Source organism: Mytilus edulis, chromosome 3 (assembly GCF_963676685.1).
Source record: "Mytilus edulis chromosome 3, xbMytEdul2.2, whole genome shotgun sequence".
In the NCBI taxonomy this organism is placed as follows: domain Eukaryota; kingdom Metazoa; phylum Mollusca; class Bivalvia; order Mytilida; family Mytilidae; genus Mytilus; species Mytilus edulis.
Genome location: NC_092346.1, coordinates 3550555 through 3576160, shown reverse-complemented (window position 1 = coordinate 3576160; position 25606 = coordinate 3550555). Strand labels below are relative to the sequence as shown.

Below are 25606 nucleotides of genomic sequence, written 5' to 3'. Positions count from 1 at the left end.
AGTTAACTGACATGCCAGCTCCAGACTTCAATTAAACTGACTGAAAGATTATGATTTCATCATATGAACATCAGGCACAATCCTTCCCGTTAGGGGTTTAGTATCATACCATCATAACATATATGAGAAGAACATAACCCGTGTCATGCCAACAACTGTTTTTAGAATAAATGCGTTTAGTTCCGATACAAAGACCTTATCAGTGACTCAATATTAACGCCAAAATATGCAATCTTTAATGACTTGACAACAGTATCGTAATTATATCCCTTCTTAATAAGTCTATTCAAAGGTTTTGTAAGTTTCTGAGGTGAATACTGACACCTTTGTGCTTTATAAAGAATATTTCCATAAACAATTGGATGTGAAATACCTGAACGTATTAGAAGTCTGCATGTTGAGCTATATTTACGAATGATGTCTTTATACCGATGATAAAATTTAGTAAATGTTTTGACTAGTTTGTGATATCGAAAACCCTGGTGTAATGGTGTAATAATTTTTCAGTAATACATAAATTTCTCTCGTTAAAATCTAAAACATTGTTACATACACGAGCGAATCGTACAAGTTGAGATATATAAACACCGTAAGATGGTGACAAGGGAACGTCACCATCTAAAAACGGATAATTAACGATAGGAAATGAAAAATCATCCCTTTTATCATAAATTTTAAAATTCAGCTTTCCATTAGTGATAAAGCTATCAAGATCGAGAAAAGGGCAGTGGTCATTGTTAGTATAAGCTTTATTTAAAGTAAGTTCAACAGGATAAATTTCATTAATATACATACTGAAGTCGTCATTATTGAGAGCCAAAATATCATCAAAATATCTAAAAGTATTAATAAATTTGTTTATCAGATGTTGTTTCGATGGGTCTTTGCTTATTTTTGTCATAAATTGTAACTCATAACAATACAAAAACAGGTCCGCAATAAGTGGTGCACAGTTAGTCCCCATTGGAATTCCGATAATCTGACGATATACGGAATCCCCAAAGCGAACAAAAATGTTATCTAGTAAAAATTCAAGGGCATATACAGTATCAAAGCATGTCCAATTAACATAGTTTTTTTGTTTATTGCTACTAAAAAATGACCTAAAAGAGTTTGAACATATATATTCACATTCTGATTTTTTGAATGCCCATTTAATTAGGTGTGTGAATTTTTTTTTAATGAGAATGTGAGGCAATGTACATGTGGTATACAGGGTAGAAAAATCAAAACTTTGAAGAGATTCAAAATCACCAATATAAGCATGCAATTTATCAAGTACTTCCAACGAGTTCTTGACACTCCAAAAGTAATTTATTCCTCTATTTTCGAAGGCCTTATTTGAACAATTTATTATCAGGTTTTTAATTGTACCAAGTGTGCTGGTAAGAAGAATAGACAATTTAGTAGTTGAACAATGGCTTGAAGACGAAATAAATCTATATTTGTAAGGGGTTTTGTGTAGCTTCGGAAGCCAATACATAGTTGGGACTTTCATTGTATTTGGCTCTGCTTGTAAAGCGGTGGCTAAAAGTTTATGTTTGTTACAGATTTCGTTTTCTGAAAATGGAGTCAGTTGGAATGTTGGTGAATTGGTGAGTTCCCTCTTCAGAACCTCAATGTAAAATTTACGTCAAACAATAATAATATTATTAGCAGCTTTATCGGCAGGGACAAAAACAAATTCCTTGGCTAGCTCTTTTAGTTTATGTTTGATACGAGAAATAGGTTTATTGTGGTTATTGTTAATAGTAAAATGTTCTTTAAAATGTTGAATACGTATATCAACTATCTTCATTACTGAATTAAAAAAAGAGTCCAAAGATTTTTGGTCAGCTTTTTCCCGTTTTATCCATTTCATACAGTAAGTATGGAGTGAGTCGTGGATGATATTACGACACTCATTCCAATTAATAATTGACGGGGGACGATATTTAGGTCCTTTACTGAGGAATGATTTTAACTCTCGGTCTTGAACGATGTTAAGATCTCCTGTTATAACATGGGAAATTGGTCCATAAATATATTCGGAATTACTGCAATTACATGAAGTAGGTGTAATTTCACTGATATTAACATCTTTACATAATTGACTATAATTAAACACAAATTTCCGGGTAGATTTCTTGTAAATATAACAAATTAGAGGTAGCTCAGTATTGTCAAAATATCCAGGAATTTGTTCTTTAACAGAATGGTCGTTAAATATACCGGCAATATTTACAAAATCAAAGCCTTTATTGACATACTTAATTTTAATAAAATGTTTTTTTTTTCTTCAGGGCGATCAATTTTGGGAAATAATTTAGAATAACAATATGCCATAATAATTTGAACAACTTCATACTTAGGACTGCTATATGAAATTATGTTGCAATCCTCCAATATTTTTTTATCGTTCATATTTTCAGACATTAATTAGGCCATTAGTTCCATCGTTTGAATTGTTTTACACTTGTGAATTCGGGGCCTTTTATAGCTGAATAAATATATGCTCATTGTTGAAAGCCGTACGTTGACATATAGCTGTTAATTTGTCTTTTATACGAATGTTAAAAATCTGAAAAAAATTCGATCTAAAGCGATATGTGGACACTGAAATAACGAGCCACAGTAGCTTTCATCATTCAGAACATTTTGCATTCTTAGGTTATAAAACAATTATATTGTCGGAATAGCATATGTTGCAATACGATTGGTACGGTTCGTATTATAACTTGTCAGAACTTTTGGTTATCTCAGCTAAAATAACATACTGACTCATTCAAGCGGAAATTTACAGGTACAGATGTTAAAATCTGAAGTAATCACAAATATTGATAGCGGCAATATCTTACATCGTCTTTCACTCTGCATGATAGCAACAATCTATGAATAGTATAGTTCATTTGAATACGGTAATACCTTAGTGGTATGATAGTTTATTCTAGTCTCCTTTTAACATTGTTTTGTATCGTTTTTTCCATCATAACTTAAAAACATTCTTTTTACTGATATAAGATTGATGAAAAAAAAAATAAACGAATAAACTGTTCCCTTACTTAAGGTTTTGCTAATATATGTACTTATATCGAGACAAAAATCGATTAACCATATAACTTCTCTTCAAGATACGCAAAAGATAATAAAGGGACATTCAAACTCGTAAGTAACAAACTAACAACGTTTTTGCAATCATACAAGAACAAACAAACAAAAGACAAAACGTTAAATAAAATAAAAAAATCGAGCCCTGCACAAAATCAAGGGTAAGCAGATCTTGCTCGACCCGTTTCCCCAATCGTGCTGCTAACTAAACATTTGCTAAAGTAAGAATGCAGCGATAATTAAATTCGTGAGGGCACATTAGAGGAAAACAGAACGGGACTACTATACCAATAATTGGAACATAAACTTTGTCATCTGTGAAACAAGATATTCCATGAAGGTCTTTAATTTGACATACGGTATCATTTTTGCAAAAAACACCACTTTTGTTGTTCGTGTTATATTGGAATTATCAGAAAAAATATCAAATCACAAAAAATACTGAACTCAAAAATGGAAAATTTAAAAAGGAAAGTTCATAATCAAATGACAAACTCAAAGGATGAAAAACATCAAACGAATGGACAAAAACTGTCATATTCCTGACTTGGTACAGTCATATCTTACATGTTGGAAAATGGGGGATTCAAACTAGTTTTAAAGCGCTAAACTTCTCACTTGTACGACAGTCGTATCAAATTCCATTATATTGACAACGATGCGTGAACAAAGTGCCACAAAAATGGATACAACAACAACGTTAACCCCACTAAAAACTTGGGTTGAAAGCAATTACATCCTTTTTTAAGAGAACAAATATTGGATCAAATAAATTAATTTACAGAACTGTTATCATTGTACTATTTACCTCGTTGTCGGTAAAAGGGTTAAGTAAAAATGTTTATGATTTTATATTTCTATTGAATTTGGTATTTTTTTTTATCGTAAATATAAAAGTAATTGCTTTCCTCTACTTGCATTTTTATTCCTAGTTCTTTTCTTGTGCTTTATTTACAAAATAAATCCAGACAAAAAGAAAGAAGCTATATATTAATTAACCTAAACTATGTGTACTCTGCAACATATAATTGCATGTATGCTACCTGCTTAACCTCAATACCTCGATGTAAATTGTGCTTTTTCTTCATCTTAGGGAATAAGTTGTTGATGGGAGATAACATTTAGTATCTCATTCTCCTTCTCTTTAAAAAAAGAAGTAAAGAAAGAAAATCTTACTTCTACAATTTTGCTATTAATGCATCACATCGATTGCCTAAACTGTTATAAAATAAAATTCTATTATTTGGAAGATAAATAAGGTGCCATTCATTCGCGCTTTTTGAATTTTTAGATATCATAACTACGGATCACTGTAGTGAATAGTCAATGTCAAATTGAATTCGTATTCAAGACGAACAAATGTGGACGTGATTTAAAATTATCCAACGAGATTTAATCGTACAAAGCTGAATATTGACCCTCGGTTCGAGTCGATAGAGATTATTGCTCTATTAAATGTCATGTTAACCTCTATTGAAAACTTTAATTTTATACTTATCTTCATTTAATTGATATACCGTATAGTTTTGCTCTTAAACAAAAGATATTTAACACTTTACTTTTATAATTTTAAGAAACTTATAATGAAGTTAATATATGAATTAGGTATGCACGTTGTTCGAACTATGAATGAATTCATAACAGGATAATGAAACGAGATGATAACAAAAATAAAACAGAATTTACATTGACAACTAAATGTTTATAGTTATCAAAGGTACCAGGATTATAATTTAGTACGCCAGACAAGGACGTTTTTGTTACCTTGAAGTAGTGATTAATTTATAATATTATAGATTGAAACTTGCACTTTTTCATATTGGCCCTGGTATCGTATCGCGACTTCCATATCATCCCGGGCTTTATGATAGGACCAATATGGGTCTAGAGATGATACCAAAGTTAATATGGGTCTAGAGATGATACCAAATTTAATATGGGTCTAGAGATGATACCAAAGTTAATATGGGTCTAGAGATGATACCAAAGTTAATATGGGTCTAGAGATGATACCAAAGTTAATATGGGTCTAGAGATGATACCAGGTTAAATATGGGAAAGACATGTTATATTATTTTGATCACACAAAGTCATGTAAGTACTACAGGAAAGAGAGAAAAAAAATTTCAAATATACATGTCACAATGTGATTAACCACTAGTTTCTTGCAGCCCGAAATTTTACAGTTCATACGCACCTGTAAATACAGTTACGCCTTTTTTTGTACCAAAACAGTTGTTGTCTTTACATATCTGAAGGATGAGGGTAAATATGCGATAACCTCTGTTAAATGTGTTAACTTCATTTCCATTGTTTTAGGATCCAGGTGATGTACAACTTTACATTACGGGAATATTCGTATACACAATTTAACTACATTCAGTGATACAATTCCGTTAGGTTTTTCGTAATCGTTTGGCACAGTGATAAGAGTTAAATTTCATCATATTTTTCAAATTTCTATTATTTGACAAAAGTTGCTGTGTATTATTACTTCAAACCACAATAAAAAGAAGAAGATATTGTTTTCTTTAAAAATAGAAACTAATATCTATTACTACCTGTATACCTTGGATTTTCATCAGAGTAATGTCTTTTGAAGCGCACTCCGCATCACAATATTCTTTATTTAAACTCATGTGTAGTTTTACCTTTGAACTGCCCTTCGGTTTACACAACTACTAATAGGAGATCAGTTAGTTTTAAAGTTATAAGTTATAAGTTCTATATAACTAGACAATTCTCCAATATCATATATGTAGATACAGGAAGATGTGGTATGAGTGCCAATGAAACAACTATCCTTCCAAGAAACAATTTATAAGTCAAGGTACGGCATTCAACAATGAGCCTTGGCTCACACCGAACAGCAAGCTATAAAGGGCCTCAAAAATTTACTAGTGCAGCGGGATTAAACGTTTTAATGGTACCGAACCTTATCTGAAACAATAGTATAACATCACAACATAGAAAGACACACTATAAAATATCAATTGGAAGGATCATGTATGATCACTTATTCAACAATGAAAATCACAATAAATACTGAACTCCGATGAAAATTCAAAACGGAAAGTCCCTAATCAAATGGAAAAACCAAATGATAAAACTTATCAAACGAACGGGTAACAACTGTCATATTCCTGACATGATACAGACATTTTCAAATGTAGAAAATTGTGGATTGAACCTGGTTTTATAGCGTTAAACCGCTCAGTTGTATGACAGTCGCATGTAGCAGAATTTTGGGGATTTGGGAGGAGCAAATAGCTATTTCTTCACTTTAGCATCGAGATTTGAACATCGTTACGAGTTATATGACAGACGTTTCCATATAAAAACTCATCGAACAATGCCCTTACTTTTCACATATTCATCTATGAAATCTTTACACGTATTTAAGTAGTAAAAAATATATTTCAATATTTACCATATTTATATATTATCAAGATGCAAGGATATGTAGTTTTAAATAAATGTTATTTTAAACACTATTCAATGAGATCTGATTATTAATTACAAATGTGACAAGCACGTATTTAATGATAATGATTGCATTATTTCATTTGAAATGTTGGTTAGTTTATCGATTAATATTAAATGTATTAAAACACTTTAAAACTATCGTGTCAACATTAATAAAAGGATCTTTTGACTTGATGACTCTGATAATTAGCGAAGGCCGTACAGTGACATATAGTTGTTAATTTCTGTATCATGTAATTTCTTGTGAATAGTTGTCCAATTGACAATCATAACACATCTTCTTTTTTATACTTATATATTTTCTTAAATTCACACAATCATAGATTCGAATGTTAATGTCAAGGTTTTAACAACATGTTGGAAATTAATGTTGTATTTTAAAAATTTTTGAAAAGAGAGTCTCGTATGAGTTTTAAGTAGACGAAAAGCATGTCTGGCGAAAACAATTGTATACTTGTATCTATGATAAATTTATTTCTAACAAGTGAAATATATCATAATGATGTAAAAAGTTTAAGCTTAAAATTTGACAGAGTTTGGCAAACTTTATTTTCCGTTAAAAAAAATTCGTAACCAAAACAATAATTAATATAGAAAGTGTAAAAAAACATTGTTATCCACATTATTTAATTTTGATATGATTCTACCTTCAATGTACTATTTTACAAACACTTGTATATGTTGTAAAACTTGCAATATTGTCTGCTATAGCAATATTAATTGCTAAAATATATTTCGTACTTAATCGAAAATAATACAGAAGAATTGAAAGTTTGTGCAAAAACTTATGTTATTAAATGTTTTAGCATTTACATACTTATAGCTTTTAACAAATGTATGATAGTCGTCTCATAGAAAATCATCTTCCTATATTATATATCGATCTGGTTAATTGCCCCTACTTTGTATACCCGGACTTCGAAAATTTCTAAATGAGATTTAAAATAGGGATTTTGTCAAAAGGAAAGCAACGTTAACAAAGAACCCAACACAGCCTAAGACAACCAATTGGTTATAAACACAGAGAGAAAAATTGCACCAAGGGCGGGCCTCAGGTCGCCTCTTATCAACATTAAATTTTGACTTGTAATCTGGATTAATAAACACAATCTGTAACGATCTGGTGCAAGAAAGTTTTGACAAGACGTGAGCACAGCAAAACATTTTTGCGTATTGTCGATATATATTAACATGTTAACCAGAAAAACCTGAAACGAATAAAAAACGGCGTTCTCTGTTCTGTATTTACTAAGTAACCTTTCGATTAAAATAACACTTTATAAGTGTGGTGAGAACGAAGTACTCTTATAGGGTTTTCTTTCATCACGAGAGCTTCAACAAAAAATATTCAAACGCAAAGGACGAGAAAACTTGTACAAACGTGATGAACTTCACGATTAAAATTCATACCAGACCAACTTAGCGTGATATGCGTGATACTCTTTTACATCTGTCTAAACTGTTTGATAATACAGTTTAATTTATTTTAATTGCTTTTAATGTCGTTGTATTCAATGGAGCTGTACTATTCGTTATGACCAGATATCTTCCCACGATCAAAAGGTTAACATTTTTAAAAGGATTTAAAAAAAACAACATTAGATATATGTAGTGGTTTGATAATACTAACTGTTTTGACACAAATATATCAAAAATACCTTGTTGAGGTCTATGCTGATGAGACCTTTAATTTTCCGAAAATCAAATTTGAATTTTTGGAATAACTTTATGTTTTGACATACTACTCAAAAATATAATACAGTTGTATAAGTGTATCATATCGATGAGCAACAAAGAACTATTGAATGGCACAGATACGAACATAACAGTATTTCGACTGCAATCTAAGGTAATCATTTTAAGTAATATTTTTTATTCTGTAAATATTAATGTACTACCATAGAATGTTTTAATAAGTTAGGGATTTTATATTTATTTGGCATCTGCCACCACGGAAGAGATACTTGATGTTGGAATGAGCATCGGATGCAGAAATATTGGTACTATCCATATTATTACATTATTTTTTGTACTAATCAAAATTTTAAGATACCTCAGCGAAACAAACAAGCGACGTAACATTGCACGAATTTCCATTCATTCATTATTTTGAATACGGCTGGACAGGGAGAATAGATATTCTGTCATTTTGAACTCCTTGTAGTAATTAATTAATTTTACCAATATGAAAATAACATATGCGATACAATCAATTTACTCAAGGAGATAATTTCTGATTTCATGTTTACTACTGCAGTTCAGCAGTACAATAACCCGTTTTAGAAGGTGCCAATTGCAAAACATTAAGGAAGTTATATATTAAGATACAGTTGGTGTTTAATTATATATGACACAAATGCTCACGAGTACAACATATAGTCGGAAACGGTTGAATAAAAAGCCTGTTTAAATGCATTTTGTGATTTTGCTATAATTGTATTCCGATGTTTGATCTTGAAAAACCACACACTTGGAAATGTATTATTGATTATGCATTGGTTCTTGTATGTATATATTTATATTTAAATTTCCTCAAGTTTTAATTGACGAGTCGAAATTCTTATAAAAACGATATTTGTTTGAAAAAATATAAATTTGAATTTGAAGGAATGCTATATTTTGCCCCTTCGAAATAGAAATAACAAAAATATTTTTTAAATGATCATAAGCTATCAGAGTTTTCTAACAATTAGCGAAAAACAAATTATTAATTATGCAGAAACGAAAACAAAAAGTTGTTATTGGAATTTAAGGTTTATATCTTTCTATTTTAGTGCTATCATTCAAAGTTTTTGGGGGATCTTATGCTCCAGAAGGATAAGCAGATCCTGTTCCACATCTGCCTTTTTTCGTGTTGTTTTTGTAAATTAGATTTTACTATGTGTCAGTATATGCAGTAACTTCTCCGACAATGATTGTGGTGATATGTTTGCTACTTGAATATTAATAGCAAGTTCTTTACCCTAGATGCATTGAAATCACTTGTTGGGTTCAATTAAAGTATTATGTTTTAAGTTATAAAATCTGTTGTAGTGTAAACATGAAATGGCAAATTTATTGTATGAAGCAATTCTAAAATGTTCTTCTTTGTGGTTTAAAAACATGCAAACATTTTAATTTTAATATTCCACTTTATTAAATCTGCTTGCTCTGTTTTAATTTCAAATCTTCCATGATACTGATGCATATTTGAAAAGAGAACCTGCAATTATGTAGTTGCAGACTTGATGCCTATTTGCTTATATGATCAACTGATGCAAACACATTTTGGAATCATGTATAAAGCAAAACAGCATATATTTATTTTCCTTTTAGACTTATATAAATCAAATTAATTTATTGCATAAAAGTAAACTTCGATGAAAGATTTTTATTTTTTTTATTTTCACGACTGCCAGAACATGTAACAATGCCATGAATATGTTGCAGGTATATTAACCAGGCAATGCACAGCATAATTTTCTTAATTATGGTCACTGTTTTGAAAAGTGCAGTCTTTGGTTGTCCCTCTGCATGCACTTGCCACCATGGCACGCCGAGTATTATTTGCGAAAGTAAAGGTTTATCAACAGTTCCAGCTGGAATTCCAAGTTCAACAACACATTTGTGAGTATCCAAAACAAGATGTATAAGTTGATATTCATAAGTGTGATACAGGTTTCAGTGCTCGTTAAAGGCCTTCCGTAGACAAAAATGATCTGAAAAGTCAAGAATAAACTTCAGAAACCATTTATATTTAATACAGATTTATATTTAAAAAATAAATAAAGACCGTATGTCAAACTCGATCTTTCATAGCTGTTAACTCTATCGAAAATAGATTTTAAAAGACGATATTTGATATGAATTGATTTTTATAAACTTATTCCGGTCATTTACTTAGAATGTATACCTAAAAGGTATTTCGTCAAATCTACACATTCAAGTCATTTTTTTAAGTTGCTGTTCAAGGAACTTTGATAAAAACTTCTAGTTTTTACAAGCTTTTGAGAAGTTTTGTTAACTATTAAAGGATCATGTACTATCTTAGACTAAACTTATATACAATTTGTTTATATTACCATATTTGAATTTTGTACATGTATTTTTAATGCGTTTATATTAGACATTTTATTATAAAATGAAATAATACTCTTTCTTGTTCTTTGTATAAATTTACTAGATCTCAAATTTGGCTTTTGTGAAGAAAGTCTTCACTTAGTTAAAATTATTAAACATTGTGAAAATAAACTTTGTGTTTCTTTTGTGTCGCTTATTTCCTCTTATGTTCTGTTTCTTTTGTGTCGTTTGTTTCCTCTTATATTTGAGTGTGAATTCACATTATTATAAGACGTGTCACGGTATTTTTTTATCTCAAATTCATGTTTTTAGTTTTGATGTTATATTTGTTATTCTCATCGGATTTTGTCTAATGCTTAGTCCGTTGCTGTGTGTGTTACATTTTAATGTTGTGTCATCATTCTTCTTTTATATTTAATGCGTTTCCCTCGGTTTTAGTTTGTGAACCGGATTTTTTTCGAATTATGAATTTTGAACATCGGTATAAATTAAAATAAAATTGTAAAATTTGCAAATGTATTTCTGTTGCTCACCTTCATTTTCTCAATATGCACTAAGTTAATATGTCTGGTCAGTGTTTATGAAGATGATATAGTTTATGTTGCAGTACAATTTGATTGAAACACATTATTTATAGGCACCTTAGCAGAAATCAAATTACAACGCTAGCGGCAAATTCATTCCAAGGCTTACCGGCACTTCAAACTTTGTAAGTACATTGTTGTGAATACGAAAAACTATTTAACCCTTGTTTTCTGGTTTGCTGTCGTTATATAACCAATATATTTTTGTTATTTATATGTAATGTAAGTTACATTGTGAGCAGCCATCTTAAATAGCCCTACTTTCGTTTTAGATGTACCATTCCTATGAATTACAAAATATGTGTTAGGGACAAACGATACAGTTTAAATCTCACTGTGATTTTTTACGAACATTTTTATACAAGCAATTTTTTATGTAAAATATAAATGAAAATACATTAAGGATGTATTCTTCTGACGTTTGAGTCTCGTTGAAATCCCGTTCTTGAATTTTTTTCAAAACATGTCATACAAGTGGAACTATCAATGAATCTTAAAAACATTATAATCAAACATAACTCTGTGAAAAAATTGTGTTTTTACTATAAATAATTTTCAGTAAATCAGCTTTTAAATTTTACGACAAATCAAGTCATTTTAGCCAAAATTTTGAGAAAACAGATGAGGGGTACAAAAAATTATTTTTCAAGAATCATGTTCATCACTTATCAATTTTGTCTTTTCAAACTTCTTTGATATGTATTTTTCAATCATGTATAACAAAAAAGTTAAAATAATACGCAATTTGGTTCTTAGAATTTAAAAAAAAACCCACAATTTTACAAAATCGAAAGCATGGTAAATTTGACAAAAAAAAGCTTCAAAATATGATAAAACTTATGTAAACACGTATTTATAGATTGTTTTAGTTAAATTTAATCAGCCTGGTCCATTTCATTTTAATTGAAAATATGAAAAAAAGTTTAATTGTGGAACTGTGATTTTTTTCACGATAAAAGCCCCCAAAAAGGTAAAAATTGATGAAAAAAATGGGAAAATTTTCAAAATTGGGTATTTTCAAAGAGCCGTAGCAAAAAAAGAAGAATTGATTTTTTCTTCACCAGTGATTTTACAAAGTCTTATAACCCCCACATCAGGTTTAGAAAAAACATTTAATTCTAAATGTTTGGCTCCTCAGAGGTGTTCATCCTTAATATGATATATTCAGATATAAATGGGGGGAAAATAATATGTTTACTAAATATGTTGGTTTTGAAGATACACATATACTTAACTAACTGTTTTGTTAAAAAAAAAATTAAACACATGCGAATTTTGTATACAGATTTTCAATATTTTTTTATATACGTATCTTCTTGATTTGTGAAACAGGAAATAATTAAATGTCTGCTATATATGAGTTGATGATTAAACGGTATTCAAAATGACTTGGTTGAAAAGTTTTGATTGATATTCATTTTACGTATTTTTTCTTGAAATACATCAATGCATACAAATGATAATGATAATTGGAAAAAAAACATGATAATGATTTAAAGAAAGATCATGAGGACATTGTTTCTGTAGCAGTTGTGGAGAAATTCAGTATTGGGCACAGAGCTGTGACAACATGGGGGAAAAATAAATGGTTTCAAATAATAACAGAATGTATGTATTCTTGAAGAAAAATATCATTTTTTTCCCGAAAACATACCTATTAGATAGTCGATGGAGTATTCTATCCAAAAATTCTGAAGAAAATCAAGTAATCTTTTTTGTTGCGTTCATAACAAAGTGTCTTAAAGTCAGCTTTTTAATGACTCCTGTGTATTTCAATAATGAAATAAAAAGTAACAATAATCCAAAAGAGAAACTTAAGTTAGATAAAACACATATTAGAATGTTATAAAATGTATGACATATTTAAGAAACAAACATTATGAGGACACCATTACATACAGAACGCAACAAACATTATACATTTTTAATACATATTGTCGAAACTATATTACCCTAGTTTCAATCTTAATGGAAAGTTAACTTATTATTTACCCATTAAGTACTCTTTCAAGTATCTTTTTTAATGTTGTGTCATCATTCGCCGCTTATATTTAATGCGTTTCTCTCGGTTTTGGTGTGTGATCCGGATATTTTTTCCTATCGATTTTGAGTTTTGAACATCGGTATACTACTGTTTATTTGTCAGATAAAACTGTAATTGAAATACATCAACCAAATATTTATAATCGTTCTTATTTTTGGTTAAGATTACACGAAAAATATCTTTAAACTAAAGTCCATCATTTATTAGATTGATAAAGAAGAACATCTACAGATTTTCCAAGTAATTTTTAACCAATGTTTTATTTTCATTTTATCAAACGTGTAAGATGTGCTATAAGGATGTCTTTTTTTCAAACCAAATAAAAATTGACTCTAAAACATATGTTTACTAAATGTAATCACATGAGATACAGATGAAAATTAGGGTACACATATTCATGTATATGAAATGTAGAATACATAATGAGAGGCAAAGATGTAAATATCCATAAACATCAAATATCATAGTTTCAAGAGTATATTAGATATATCAATTTAGATTGCAGCTAGTAAAGTTCAGTCTAAAAAAGTCATTAATCACTACATTTTGTTTTGTTTTGGCTTGGAGCATTACTGAAATGTGCATTGGGTTCAGACAAATAGTACATACTAAGCAATCCTAACTGTAAAAAAAAACATTTGTCAACTTAAGAATAAAACTTCCAAAAGAAAAGTGATCTGATTCAGCGTATTCAATTAGTAAATCTAAATTCAAAAACAATAGGCAATTGTTCTTAGGAAAAAATCAGACGAAACGGAAACTTGTCTATGTTACGATTGGAAATTCGATGTTGAATTACGTTTGGCAAAACGTTTTTTCCGGGATCTGTCCGGAATCATATCACGGCGCTACCTGAAAATCTATTTCAAGACCTGACCAAACTTTAGCAGTTGTAAGTAAATCAATTATTGAAACAACCATTGTATGTCCATGTGTTACTGTATGTTGTTTATTTGTCGTTGCTTAATAACTTTCATCTTTCATCTTTTTTGTTTGCTTGTTAGTTTATTTAAAACCATAAGCAATACAGCTTAGGTATACCAAAATATTCACATATTAAATATAATAACACACATCAAATACAACATTACAATAGACGGAAACACAAGGAATAACAGTTTCTTACACTTTTTAATGAGTATTCTAGAAAATTATGTAGCGTGATATTTTCCTAAATCTAACAATTCCCTTATATTCTTTGTTGTAATTAATTGTACAATTTCAAAACAGATACGTTTGTACAAATGTTAATATTTAATAAAGGAAATGCGGTATAATTCCAAATGAGACAACTGTCCATCAAAGATCACGTGAAACTGATGTTAGCAATTATAGGCAAACATACAGCCTTCAATAATAATAAAAAAAACCAAACCGTATAGTCTGCAATAAAAGGCAATGACATGAAAAAAATATAACAATATTTAATTGCGATTTTTTTTTTGTAACGGCACAACATAAAAAAAAATTATGCAAAATAATAAAGAAAATCGATAGCCACTCAATAGTCTTTAGATTTTGGATAGGAACATATCTAGAATGTGGTTGGGTTGAATTAGTTAGCTGGCGTCGAACCCTCCCCTACCCTGGGACAGTGGTATAACAGTACAACATAAAAACAGACTATACAAATCAGTTGAAATGGGCTTAACTCATCGAATCGATACAAAGCAGAAAACATCTAACGAAAACACAGACAGTCCGTACCTTTCACAACAAAACAGACACTATGTAGAGATTTGTGAGTACTCACAATTACTGACAGCAAGTTGAAAGCCAATAACAACTATTAAAGGATCATGTACTATCTTAGGCTAAAACTATATAATAATTTGTTCATATTACCATACTTGATTTTCGTTGATGTATCTATAATGCATTTATATTAGACATTTTATTATGAAATGAAATAATACTCTTTCTTGTTCTTTACATAAATTTACTAGATCTAAAATTAAGCTTTTGTGACGAAAGTCTTCACTTAGTTACAATTATTAAACATTGTGAAAATAAACTTTGTGGGAATTTCTCGCTACATTGAAGACCTGTTGGAGACCTTCTGCTGTTGTCTTTTCTATGGTCGGGTTGTTGTCTCTTTGACACATTCCCCATTTCCATTTTCAATTTTATTTGTGTTTCTTTTGTGTCGTCTGTTTCCTCTTATATTTGAGAGTGAATTCACATTATTATAAGACGTGTCACCCAAATTCATGTTTTTTTAAGTTTGATGTTATATGTGTTATTCTCATCGGATTTTGTCTAATGCTTAGTTCGTTTCTGTGTGTTTTACATTTTAATGTTGTGTCATCATTCTCCGCGTTTTAATGCGTTTTCCTCGGTTTTGGTTTGTGATCCGGATTTTTTCCCTATCAATTAATGAGTTTTGAACATCGGTATACTACTGTTGCCTTTATTTGTCAGATAAAACTGTAATTGAAATACATCCACCAAATATTTATAATCGTACTTATTTTTGGGTAAGATTACACGAAAAAATAGCTTTAAACTAAAGTCCATCATTTATTAGATTGATAAAGAAGAACATCTACAGATTTTCCAAGTAATTTTTAACGAATGTTTTATTTTCATTTTATCAAACGTGTAAGGTGTGCTTATAATCTTTTACACAATTGATAGTTGAAAACATATGCATGTAGTTATATATAACGTTTTACTAGTGAAAAGTAAAATCACAAAAATACTGAACTGAGAGGAAAATCTAATCGGAAAGTCCATAATCACTTGGCAAAGCCAAATATCAAAACACATAAAAAACGAATGGACAAGAACTGTCATATTCCTGACTTGGTACAGGCATTTTCAAATGTAGAAAATGGTGGATTCAACCTGGTTTTAAAGCGCTACACCTCTCACATTTGTCTCACTTTGATGACAGTCTCATCAAATTCCGTTATATGTATTATATTATATTCCAAAGGAATTGCGTTGTAATTTCATTTGTCCAGTCTTAAGTAGTAAGGAAGAAACGGTTAAAGGTATATTTATTTCGAGATGAAAACTTCATAAAAATTTAAATATTAATGAAGATTTACGTCTTTGATTAGTGAAAAAATGTTTTGAATAGACCACATTAGTGACTGAGTTGACACGTTTATACAATCTGTTTTACATATTCAAATGACGTCATCTTTTTTTTGTCATTTTTTACAATTTCAAATATGACGTCACTTGGCGTTGTGGTTTAAACATATTCGAATGTGTCTACATATTGTGTTGCAAATGTCTGGTTATGTAATGTATTTCAGTTGTTTCCTGTAATTAGTTAATATTTCAGTTCTATCATGTACAGCTTTTGTTTATTAATTTAATAAATTTACTGTTTGCAAAAGTATAAATTATTTTAAATGATAAGGATGTTCTGGTAACTAACAGAAAACCCTGGCCGTTTTTGGCACAACTTTTTTTAATCTTTTAGTCCTCGATGCTGTTCGACTTTGTGCTTGTTTCTGCTTTCAAACTTTTGTATCTGGGCATCACTAGTAAATCTTGTGTGTATAAAATGCAGTTCTGGCGTATTAAAATTTTCAACTTGTTGCCTTTTGTTGGCTGTTGTTCGTGTGTTTCTTTGTCAATTGTATTCTCCAATTTATTTATATTGTAGTCCTGTAGTGTTGAGTTGTCATCTTAATGTTATATTTCACATGGCTATAAAAGGGGAGGTTTGGCATGCCACAAAACCAGGTTCAACCCGCCATTTTTTTCTTTAAAAATGTCCTGTACCAAGTCAGGAATATGGCCATTGTTATATTATAGTTCGTTTCTGTATGTGTTACATTTTAACGTTGCGTCGTTTTTTTTCTCTTATTTTTGAGTGTTAATTCACATTGCGATAAGACGTGTCACGGTACTTGTCTATCCGAAATTCATGTATTTGGTTTTGATGTTATATTTGTTATTCTCGTGGGATTTTGTCTGTTGCTTGGTCCGTTTCTGTGTGTGTGTTACATTGTAGTGTGTCGTTGTTCTCCTCTTATATTTAATGCGTTTCCCTCAGTTTTAGTTTGTTACCCCGTTTTTGTTTTTTGTCCATGGATTGATGAGTTTGAACATCGGTATACTACTGTTGCCTTTATTTATATTGACATTCTTTGCCTTGAACCTTAGAATTCTGATGTAACAGCAATATATCACATTGCATGACATTTTCAGGAATCTTGCAGAAAATAATATTACTACTATAGATGCGAACACATTCCAGGCATTGGCCAGTCTTCGCAGACTGTAAGTGTAATTAAAACATAGATTTTTTGCATCAATTGTGATGGAGTAGTGCAATGTTTTTTTTCCTGGTATTTGTACAGCAATCGAATTTCATCTTCAGACTCAAATTCATTCCAAGTGTTGACGGTTCTTATAATCTTGTAAATATCTCCATTCTTGACGTGAGCAAGTTTGGTTCTATATGATGTTGGTTTGATGTAGTATTTAATCTCCGATCTCTTTTATCTATCTCATGTGATTACCTTTAGTAAACATATGTTTTAGAGTCAATTTTTATTTTGTTTGAAAACAAAGATGTCCTTTTTTTTCAAACAAAATAAAAATTGACTCTAAAACATATGTTTACTAAAGGTAATCACATGAGATAGATAAAAGAGACAAATTGGGTTCAGACAAAAAGTACATACTAAGCAATCCTAACTGTAAAAAAAACATTTGTCAACTTAAGAATAAATCTTCCAAAAGAAAAGTAATCTGATTCAGCGTATTCAATTAGTAAATCTAAATTCAAAAACAATAGGCAATTGTTCTTAGGAAAAAATCAGACGAAACGGAAATTTGTCTCTGTTACGATTGGAAATTCGATGTAGAATTACCTTTAACAAAACGTTTTTTTCAGGGATCTGTCCGGAAATCATATCACGGCGCTACCTGAATATCTATTTCAAGACCTGACCAAACTTGAACAGTTGTAAGTAAATCAATTATTGAAACAACCATTTTATGTCCATGTGTTACACAATTGTTTTAGGTTGGATGCCATGTTCATGATGTTATGCTTACATTAAATGTGTGTTTCATTATTATATGTTATTTTGATTGGCTAAAATCAATCCCGTGTCATTCGTCGATTTAAATTAAATTTCATGAAATGTAATATACATGATGACACACGTTTTCACAAATAAGTGCACAGGTTAGTAAAAGAAAAACGTGATCATATTAATTGTGTTTACATGATCATAGCAAACAAATGTAATTATAAGTATTGAATGCTTCTTTTAGTTATTTCATAGGGTTGTAGAAGCGTTGACTATGCGTACATTTTAAACCAGAATGTTCTTTGGTCAACTTTTATTTTACATCCGAACGAATTTACAAAAAGAAGCATTTAATTCTTAAATGTTTGAACGTAATATCATATTTTTTTGGATTTGGGTTTATTACGAAAATGGTTTCTACGTTTTTAAATAGCAATGTTGTAGAGTAATGTATATTATGTCACTTTGTGAGTACCAAACTGAGCAACAAGATGAGTATAACATGGGCAACATTAGATGCTCAACCTTCAAGAACACCTGAAACCACATCCGGGTTGTGGTAGGGTTCGTTTTGCTCATCCTTTTTTACCTTTTTTTTTATCAAACCTTAACTCCGTATATGTATATTTCGGAGAATCTTGTTACTTATTTACTAAAAATTCTAATTACCAACTGAAGTTTGTCGAAAGGTGGAATCACTATATCCTTATATCACACATTGTCGTGGATTTACTGTTATTACTTTACTATGTAACAAACGTCACTAACGTTACCTATTGTTAGCTTTGTACGCAACGTATCATTACATGAGTATAATTTGTTTGAACACAAGCCCTACTAATTCAAACGAAGTTCTAACTACAAGATACACGATAGTGATAATACAGTACAAACGACCTTCCGACAGAAAAAAAACTAATAAAATTGTAAAATTTGCAAATGTTTTTCTGTTGCTCACCTTCATTTTCTTAATATGCACTAAGTTAATATGTCTGGTCAGTGTTTATGAAGATGATATAGTTTATGTTGCAGTACAATTTGATTGAAACACTTTATTTATAGGCACCTATCCAGAAATCAAATTACAACGCTAGCGGCAAATGTGTTCCAAGGCTTACCGGCACTTCAACTTTTGTAAGTTCATTGTTGTGAATACGAAAATCTATTTAACCCTTGTTTTCTGGTTTGCTGTCGTTATATAACTAATATATTTTTGTTATTTATATGTAATGTAAGTTACATTGTGAGCAGGCATTTTCAATGACCCCTTTTCGTTTTAGTTGTACCATTCCTATGAAGTATACAATATGTGTTAGGGACATACGATACAGTGTTAATCTCACTGTGATTCTTTACGAACATTTCTATACAAGCAATATTTTATGTAAAAAATTTTAAAAAAATACATTAAGGATGTATTCTTCTGACGTTTCAGCCTCGTTGAAATCTCGTTCTGGATTTTTTTCCAAAATAAAAAAGTGGAAATATCAATGAATTTTAAAAACATTATAATCAAACATAACTCTGTGAAAAAAATGTGTATTTTACGATGAATAATTTTGAGTAAATCAGTTTTCAAATTTTACGACCAATCAAGTCAGTCTTTTTAGCCTATTCTTTTTTTTAGAAAACGGTTGAGGGGTACAAACAAATGATTTTTCAAGAAGCATGTTCATCACTTATCAATTTTGTCTTTTCAAATTTCTTTGATATGCATTTTTTCAATCTTGTATAACAAAGAAGTTGAAATTATACGCATTTGGTTCTTAAAATTTAAAAAAATTACAAATTTAAAAAATTGAAAGCATGGTAAATTTGACCCAAAAAAGCATCAAAATATGATACAACTTATATGGACACCTATCTAGAGATTGTTTTAGTTAAATTTAATCAGCTTGGTCCACTTCATCTTTATTGACAGTATGAAAAAAAGTTCAGTTGTGGAACTGTGATTTTTTTCACGATCAAAGCCCAAAAATAGGTAACAATTGATGAAAAATGAGTAAATGATCAAAATTGGGTATTTCCAAAGAGCCGTAGCAAAAAAAGAAGTGCACCACCATATAATTTTTTCTTCACCAGTGATTTCTTAGTCTTATAATCCCCACATCAGGTTTAGGAAAAACATTTAATTCTTGAAATTTTTGGCTCCTCAGAGGTGTTCATCCTCAATATGATATATTCAGACATAAATGGGGAAAAAACAAAATATTTACTAAATATGTTGGATTTGTAGATACACATACTTGAAAATTATCTGTTACTTTTTGCATAGAAATTTGAATAAAAAGGCTTAATACAATATCAAGGTCAACTTCAATTTAGATGAGGGGTTAATGTACTTATTTTCAAGCAAAGGATTTACATCACTCGGGAAGAAATACAGTTAACGTCGCAGAGAGTAATACTTGACGTTGTTAACGTAAACTTACCTCCCATGTACCATCGTATCCCTTAAAGAACCGCGTTTTGTTTTTCATAGATAGTCACATGTAAAAGCCAACAAAATGTTGGCAATTGTTTAGTTGTTCTTACACGAAAGAGTGACATTAATACACAGGAGGCAAGGAAGAAATCAACACATTTATAAAAACGAATCTGAATGTATAAATCTTCGATAAGTCAGAATTTGCATAACTACCTGATAATTTGTTTGTATAAACACTTCTAAAACTGCTATATATGAGTTCATACTGACTTGGTTGAAAGGTTTTAATTGATATTCATTGTACATATTTTTTTCATGAGATACAGCAATGCATACAAATGATAATAATAATTGGAAAAAAAACAAGAAAGATCGTGCAGGATATTGTTGGTTAAACAGTTCTCAAAAGGGTTTAGCATTTGAACTTTTGAACAAGGCGAATAAGACATCAATAGATCAATATGACATCCCCTAATTGATGAAACTAACTATTCTGAGAATTATTTCTGTCCTCACTTATATATAGAAAAAGTGATAAAAAGGCGTATTTAGGAATCATGGGAGTAGAAACAATCAAAAGTTTTTATTTAATTGATGCACCTATAACCTTTAAAAGACTTGTACCTGCTTGTACACACATTCTGCAATGTTATCTCATTGCCCTGAATATAATTGTAATGAGTTTATTGTGTCGATATTATCATAGTTATACGAAGATATACATGTCAATGCGACAATTTTTCATGTAAGTCATAGTTTGTAAAAAGAAAACCATTCTAGGTCAAATTACGGTCTTCAACTCGGAGCCTTGGGTCACACCGAACAGTAAGCTATAAAAGACCCCAAAATTCTAAAACATAAACAGTCAGTGCTATCTTAATGTTAAAATACATTCTAGTAAATAGGTGTTTATATGTTCAAATCTCCATTTATGATGTTAATAAACGGTCTGAGAAGTGTTTAAAAGTTTAAGCACAGACCTTCAATTTGATATCTTTCAACTCAAATTATACAAAGCATACATGAATAATGACTAAGCATTGCAAAAGAAAAATCTGTCCATAGATATTTCCTTGGTTCATGGCTGCTTTAATTTAAGGTTTTCGAATGCGTTCTACCCAAATCTGTTTGTATTTATGTAAAGAATAAATAAAAAAAAAGATACCAGGATTCAATTTGTGAACGACAGACTCATCAGTGACGCTCGAAAGATAAAAATTGATACGAGGTGAATGAGGAGTGAAAAACAATTAACAAAACACTTTCACAATGTTTTTTTTTCAGGAACCTTCAACTCAATAAGATTGCCATGCTAGATGAGAATTTATTTAAAGGCTTAAATGCTCTTCGCGGTCTGTAAGTAAATTGATTTTCCTATAAAATAGTGAAGGCCTGCTGTTACATTGTATGTATTCAAGAGATCGATTTTATTCTAAATGGATATGGGAATTTAAGAGTTCACTGACAACTGAATTAAACTTATATCTTTATACCTGTCACAAACGTATGTAATGCCATATTCACGTTCCAATGGTAGCGATTTCATCAATTATCACCAAATCTGGGACATAATAAGTAAAATCCCCTAAATCACGACTCTTATTTTTTTCTATGTTGTACTTTATGTGCTTTTGTTTGTAGTAGATCTTTTGCCTTTCTTGTACCATTGCATTGTCAGGTTATTAACGACAAATGAGGTTGAATATCTGTTTGGTTTATATTTTATTTTCATTTATACTTTTATACTCTAATATATAATTACTAATTTGTTGTGACTAAAAATACGTCACTCTTTTACATTCGTGCGAGTCGCAGTTTAATCTTCGTTTGTGGAGTACTGGTGTACTGTCGTAAATTGGTGGAAGGTGCCTTTTGTTAATCTGTGCTTTACATGCTGTAATGTAATAGTAGATCATAAAACATGACTTTGTATATTTGTGCATTGACTGTTCATGCGTATTTTTTTCTGTATTCTTGTCAATGCTAACCACTGGACATCAGATTCCCGACCCAGAACTGGTGCACACTAAAGGTACCAACCTTCAACCTTACCTGACAAAACAATGTAACATCACGACACACTATACCATATCGATTCAAATGGGGTAAATCATCCAAAAGACATATTAACATAAAAAGTGAGCATACACTATCGAATTCAATTTTCTCTACGACACAATGTAAATACACAAATAGTCCATTTCTATGTTGCCGACTGTTTTTTGCAGTTCAGTGTGTCCGTTGTACCGTTGTTTTCCTCCCATAGTTCATGTGTTTTCCCGGTTTTTAGTTATCAACTTAGACTTGGTTTCCTTGATCGATTTTTGACTCTTGCACATCGTTATACTACTTTTGCCTTTATATCACCACCGTATCAGAATATCTGTTGGTAGCCTTACAGTATGAATACAAGTTGAATAGATAATATTATGCTGGATGACGCATCGCCAAGATTAAAAAAGGTATCGATCGGATGTTATCAAGGACACGTCAACACCGATTGAATCAAGTGTCCCATTGACAATATTAAAGGATGTAAAGAAAACGACACATATTCCACGTTGTATTCATACACGTTTGTTTATATTCGACCCTTTACTGTAAAAACTGTGATATACTAGTATCTGATACATACTTTAAAAAAACTTGACATCAAAAGTTACAATACAAACAGTAGTGATAATTGTATTGCTTCCATTATTATTTCCGGTATTCAGCGTGCTTTACGGGGACTTATCTATGTCAATGACAATTTTAGAATAAATGACTTAACAACAACATATGTCTTTCTCAACATGTTATTCAGCCTGACAAATACATATATCAAGTACACCATATCGGTTACACAGAGAAGACTTTTAGATAAGAAAATTGGCAACAGCCATTCCCTATGGATACAATGACAACATTGATGCTGTATTTATTTTGTCAAGGTGTAGTTAGTGTAAATATATAATATTTCTGCTTGGAAAGATAGAAGTCATGGTCACAGAAATTATATACCACCTGCTATTCACATCGTGACAATTGATAGTCTGTTGCCATCTGTTCAAAACCGTTAGGAGTTCCCATATCAGAAATGAATTATACTCCATTCAATTATCTAAAGAGACCACAAATGCCTCCGTTAGTATGGATCAAAGCAATTCAATAATGCATTCAGAAGCGCATTCAGAAACTACGATATACTATGAGGACAAGAGTTTCTAACAAATTCAAGAACAACGAGGTTGTGGATGTTTTATCCTCCTTTTATATCAAATATGTCGTAGCAACATCTGATTAAGCCTTCAATGATAGTATCTTCATTTGTAAAAACCATTACTTGGAATGTCTCACAAAAGAGCTTGGAATAAACATCAACACTGGTAGTCTTGAATTTCTTCTGGGAATAGTATATTCAACGGGAAATGAATTTGATATGCTTTTCAATATAAAGTCTATAAAATCTCGAATTTTACGAAAATTTGCGAAATGCATTGATTTGGTAGAGTCTGACTAAAAAACCAAAGGCACTGCTTATATCTGACATTGCTGTTTTGTTTGTAGTATCATGTTTCTGAACAAAAAATGAAATACATAATTATACAAATATCATTAAATAAAATAAGGTTTTCATTCAGAATGACTCCACAGTAGTACATTTTTTTACCTGATTACATGTTAAGGTTAAGTTACAGGAAAATCGGCGACTATGCGACTATTTCCTATATAAAATGGCTGGTGGTTACGGAGAATTGCTCTTTATAAATTGACCACATAATTTCAAACGTTCAATAAACACCAGTTTTATAGTAAAGCGGATATATTTTGTCATAAAAAATATTCAACATAAGTAATATTTATCTGATATAAAGGGTTTTATATTGGTTTGTTACATAAATAAAGAGGGACGAAAGATACCAGAGGGACAGTCAAACTCATAAATCGAGAAAAAAAAAAACAATGACAACGTCATGGCTAAGAAAGAAGAAGACAAACAGACAAATAATAGTACACAAGACACAACATAGAAAATTAAAGACTTAGCAACACTTGTTAAATAAGCAGTAAGTTGATATTTCTCTCATCCTTCATTGCATTGTTTAAAGTCTCAAGCACCAGCAGATTTACGTGTGCGCTTGACTCTTTATTATCGCAATAAGATTCTGAAATAGTCTAACTTTCGTAATCAAAACATTTTTGTCAAGCATCATTGACTTAAAGACGTACCTTCCCCAACCCCCACCCCGCCCACTTGAAAGTGGCATAAGATGCACTTTATGAACTAAAGGAAATTCTGTTCATTATTCTGAAACAGTCGGATGAACAATTGAATTCCCATTTGAGCACGTGCCCAGAAATGTAACCAAAATGGTTTGGTTTGGATTAAACCCATTGAAATTATTCTCAAATATAATATATCTCTGGATACTCTTAAAAAAAATCATTGACCAATATTTTCAAAAAATATAAGAACATTTTTATCAAATATAGGCGCAAAAAAATATGTGTAAAATTTTATTAGAATAATTGATTGTGAAGATAAATAATATATAGAAATTAGTAAAAAAAGAATGATTTCAAAAAAGTGCACAATATGACTTTTTTCAATATCAAAAGACACAATACTTAATGGGTTCAATGTTAGAATAATACAATGAATCATAGGCACAAATGTATGTGCTTTAAAATAATTACATGTACACAAATGTACTTACTGCAGTATAGTTATTGAAGATAGATTGCACATATTTTACATGCTATAACATATCAGATTGATAGATTAAAATCAGTTGGATAAATAGTAAAGCACAAATAATAATAACATTTAATACGGAATCTTTTGTTGTAAATCATGTAAATATAGTTATTTAGATAAGTCACAATAAAGTATATTTTTTTTCTGTCCATTTTTTTTAAATAGCAATAATAA

At 30.4% G+C, this 25606-nt stretch overlaps 1 protein-coding gene across 2 annotated transcripts in view; it reads left to right on the top strand.

The window, feature by feature from the left end:
* Positions 1 to 8222: 8222 nt before the first annotated feature.
* Positions 8223 to 25606, top strand: part of LOC139515644 (reticulon-4 receptor-like 2) — a 29898-nt gene continuing 12514 nt past the window's right edge. Inside the window, exons 1-6 of one of the 2 annotated variants that reach the window (XM_071305269.1) lie at positions 8223 to 8422; positions 10003 to 10179; positions 11270 to 11341; positions 18122 to 18193; positions 19326 to 19397; positions 21976 to 22047. In XM_071305269.1, the coding sequence (XP_071161370.1) occupies positions 10019 to 10179; positions 11270 to 11341; positions 18122 to 18193; positions 19326 to 19397; positions 21976 to 22047 (449 nt within the window). In that variant the 5' untranslated portion in view covers positions 8223 to 8422; positions 10003 to 10018. Of the gene's footprint in view, positions 8423 to 9971; positions 10180 to 11269; positions 11342 to 18121; positions 18194 to 19325; positions 19398 to 21975; positions 22048 to 25606 lie in introns of both variants that reach the window. The other variant, XM_071305268.1, reaches the window with a different exon arrangement.